Source organism: Poromitra crassiceps (assembly GCF_964638095.1).
Source record: "Poromitra crassiceps genome assembly, chromosome: 27".
Classification (NCBI taxonomy): Eukaryota; Metazoa; Chordata; class Actinopteri; order Beryciformes; family Melamphaidae; genus Poromitra; species Poromitra crassiceps.
The window spans coordinates 1,749,523-1,752,022 of NC_139650.1; the positions used below are offsets into that span (position 1 = coordinate 1,749,523).

Sequence of the window (2,500 nt, forward strand, 5' to 3'; positions counted from 1 at the left end):
TATTACTCAAGAGCAGAGGCAAGGAAGCATGACTCACAAGAGTGAAGGAAAGAGAGACAAAGAGAGCAAAACTACCCATCTTCAGGAAAGGAGATCCATTACAAAATCACATATGTTTGAAGAAGTGACACCTATTCTAAAATAATTGATAGCACAAAATTCTAACAAAAACTGATAAAAGGATAATAGCCACCTCAAGCCCCTGGATGGAAACAGAATAAGCTGCATCCTCTGCAGCGTAATGATTTAAAAATATATATGATTTCCCCCCCATTTTCTCCCCAGTTGTATTGGGCCAATTTCCCCCTGCTGCCCCGGTCGCTGCTCCACCCTCTGCCGATCTGGGGAGAGCCGTAGACTAGCACCATGCTTCCTCCGACAAATGCGCAGTTGCCAGACGCTTATTTTCACCTGACAGTGGGGAGCTTCACTGGCAGGACGCAGCACGTGGGAGGATCACGTTATTCCCACCAGTTCCCTTCCACTCCGACCAGGCGCCCCGACCGACCAGAGGAGGCGTAATGATTTAAAAAAAAACTTCCATGTATTATATGGCAGCGAGAGGGATTCTCACCTGCTATCTCTTCGATGCTGTCAGCATGCATGTCCAGCAGCACGCTGCCATTGATGAGGCAGCTGCGCAACTCGAACAGGCTGTGGAGGGAGAGTGTAGCGACGTAGGGTTTACTCCACCTCTCCCCACCGTCCTCCACATCCTCCTCAAACTTCAGCCACCTGCAGGAGAAGCAAGACATTACTCCACCTCTCCCCACCGTCCTCCACATCCTCCTCAAACTTCAGCCACCTGCAGGAGAAGCAAGACATTACTCCACCTCTCCCCACCGTCCTCCACATCCTCCTCAAACTTCAGCCACCTGCAGGAGAAGCAAGACATTACTCCACCTCTCCCCACCGTCCTCCGCATCCACCTTCTGTCTGTCAGACCCAAATCTGAGAATATGTATACAGTTTGATATCATTTTGAGGCTCTGTAACAATGATCAGAACAGTCATTCTTCTACATTCTCTAAATGTGTTAACTTCTTGTCAATAAAATAATGGTGAAGTTGAACAATTAATCAATTCTGCCATATAGAACACTTTTATGTTTGTAAACAGCGATTACGTATTTTGCGGGCGGAGCCGAACTGGTTGCAGAAAGTGACAGCTAGCGGTTCAGCTGTTATAGAAATATGGAAGGTCCGGATGCCTCCTCCACGTATTTTAAAGCTTTGCCAGCAACAGATCCACAGGTTATTTTACACAAATAAGCTAACTCTTTCAACGAGGTGAGGTTTCCTGACCTGTACTCACTGTCAGGATGGGTCTAGGATCCATCTACATCGCCAAAGTTGCAGTGCCGGACATCGTCATATCCCTAGTGGGAAATCCCAGCGTCTATACGGCACAAGACCTCCTTTTCCCGTATTCCGGGGGGATCTCTCTAGTTTCGGCTTCACTTGTTGCCTCAGAGTTTCTGCAGCCACGCTGCGTGCGCAACTGCAGCGACGTAAGTCTGTGACGTCCACTCCAGATTGGTCTATACAACCAGGGGTCTGGGCTTCCAGGTGTGCACCGCACCGGAAGCCCACCATTCAATGGAATCATGGCCAAGTTGAATAATTCATCAATTTGCTGGGGACCACCCTGGAACTCCCTGGACCCCCTTCAAGGACCCTTGACCCTAACCCTGACCCCACATTGAGGGTCACTGGTTTAAACCCTCTAAACACCGTCTTGAGAAAGCTTCTTTGGCTTAAATGTTGACCACACAATATACATACATACAGGCAATATCATGTGGAAACGTTCAACTGGGATTTAATTAACTGCAGCATGAAGCTTTTCACCTCCTAAAGGAGCAAAAGGTTGATCCTGTAAGCAGCACAAAGCATCATGTAACTAGCGCTTGTACAATTCCCTCTTCACAACAGTACAGCTGTAGAGCTGCCGTTCTGTCACAAGCATTATTGCCGAGCGCTGTTGCCAACAGCTCCCAGAGGAGCTCCTGACCTGGCGGTTTCTTTCCACTCAGCATCCTTGCCATCTTTGACGCAGATCTCGTCCAGCTCCGTGAACAGCTCATGGGCCACGTGCTCAGCGTCCTCCTCTGTCCCCAGGATGAACTGCACCCGCTGGGACGGTGTGTCTGGACGGGAGAGGGGGCGGGGAGGGGGAGATGTGAACCTCATTTCAGGCAGGATTTTCACACGCATCAGGTTTTCTCCAGAGGTGGAAAGTACTACTCAGGTACAAGTGAGTATTTGGACTTTTTTAAGTGTTTTTATACTGCTATACTTTTACTCTTACTTGAGTCATTATAATAATATTCTACTTGAGTACTTTTAAATGTACACTGAGTAAATGAGTCAATTCAGATTTCTGTTTTGCACACCGCACTATGAAAACGGCACAGTACTGTAGCATTGGGACTGCTCACTAACAGGTACAGAATCACTTCTGGATTTAGGGCGGTGGTGGCTCGTAATTGCCATTGTCA

At 48.0% G+C, this 2,500-nt stretch overlaps 1 protein-coding gene across 1 annotated transcript in view; it reads right to left on the bottom strand.

The window, feature by feature from the left end:
* Positions 1-2,500, bottom strand: part of slc4a8 (solute carrier family 4 member 8) — a gene marked incomplete at both ends in the record, with an annotated part of 93,091 nt that overhangs the window by 53,835 nt on the left and 36,756 nt on the right. The window contains 2 exons of the mRNA XM_083661949.1: positions 575-735; positions 2,014-2,149. Coding sequence (XP_083518075.1) covers positions 575-735; positions 2,014-2,149 — 297 coding nt within the window. The remainder of the gene's footprint in view (positions 1-574; positions 736-2,013; positions 2,150-2,500) is intronic.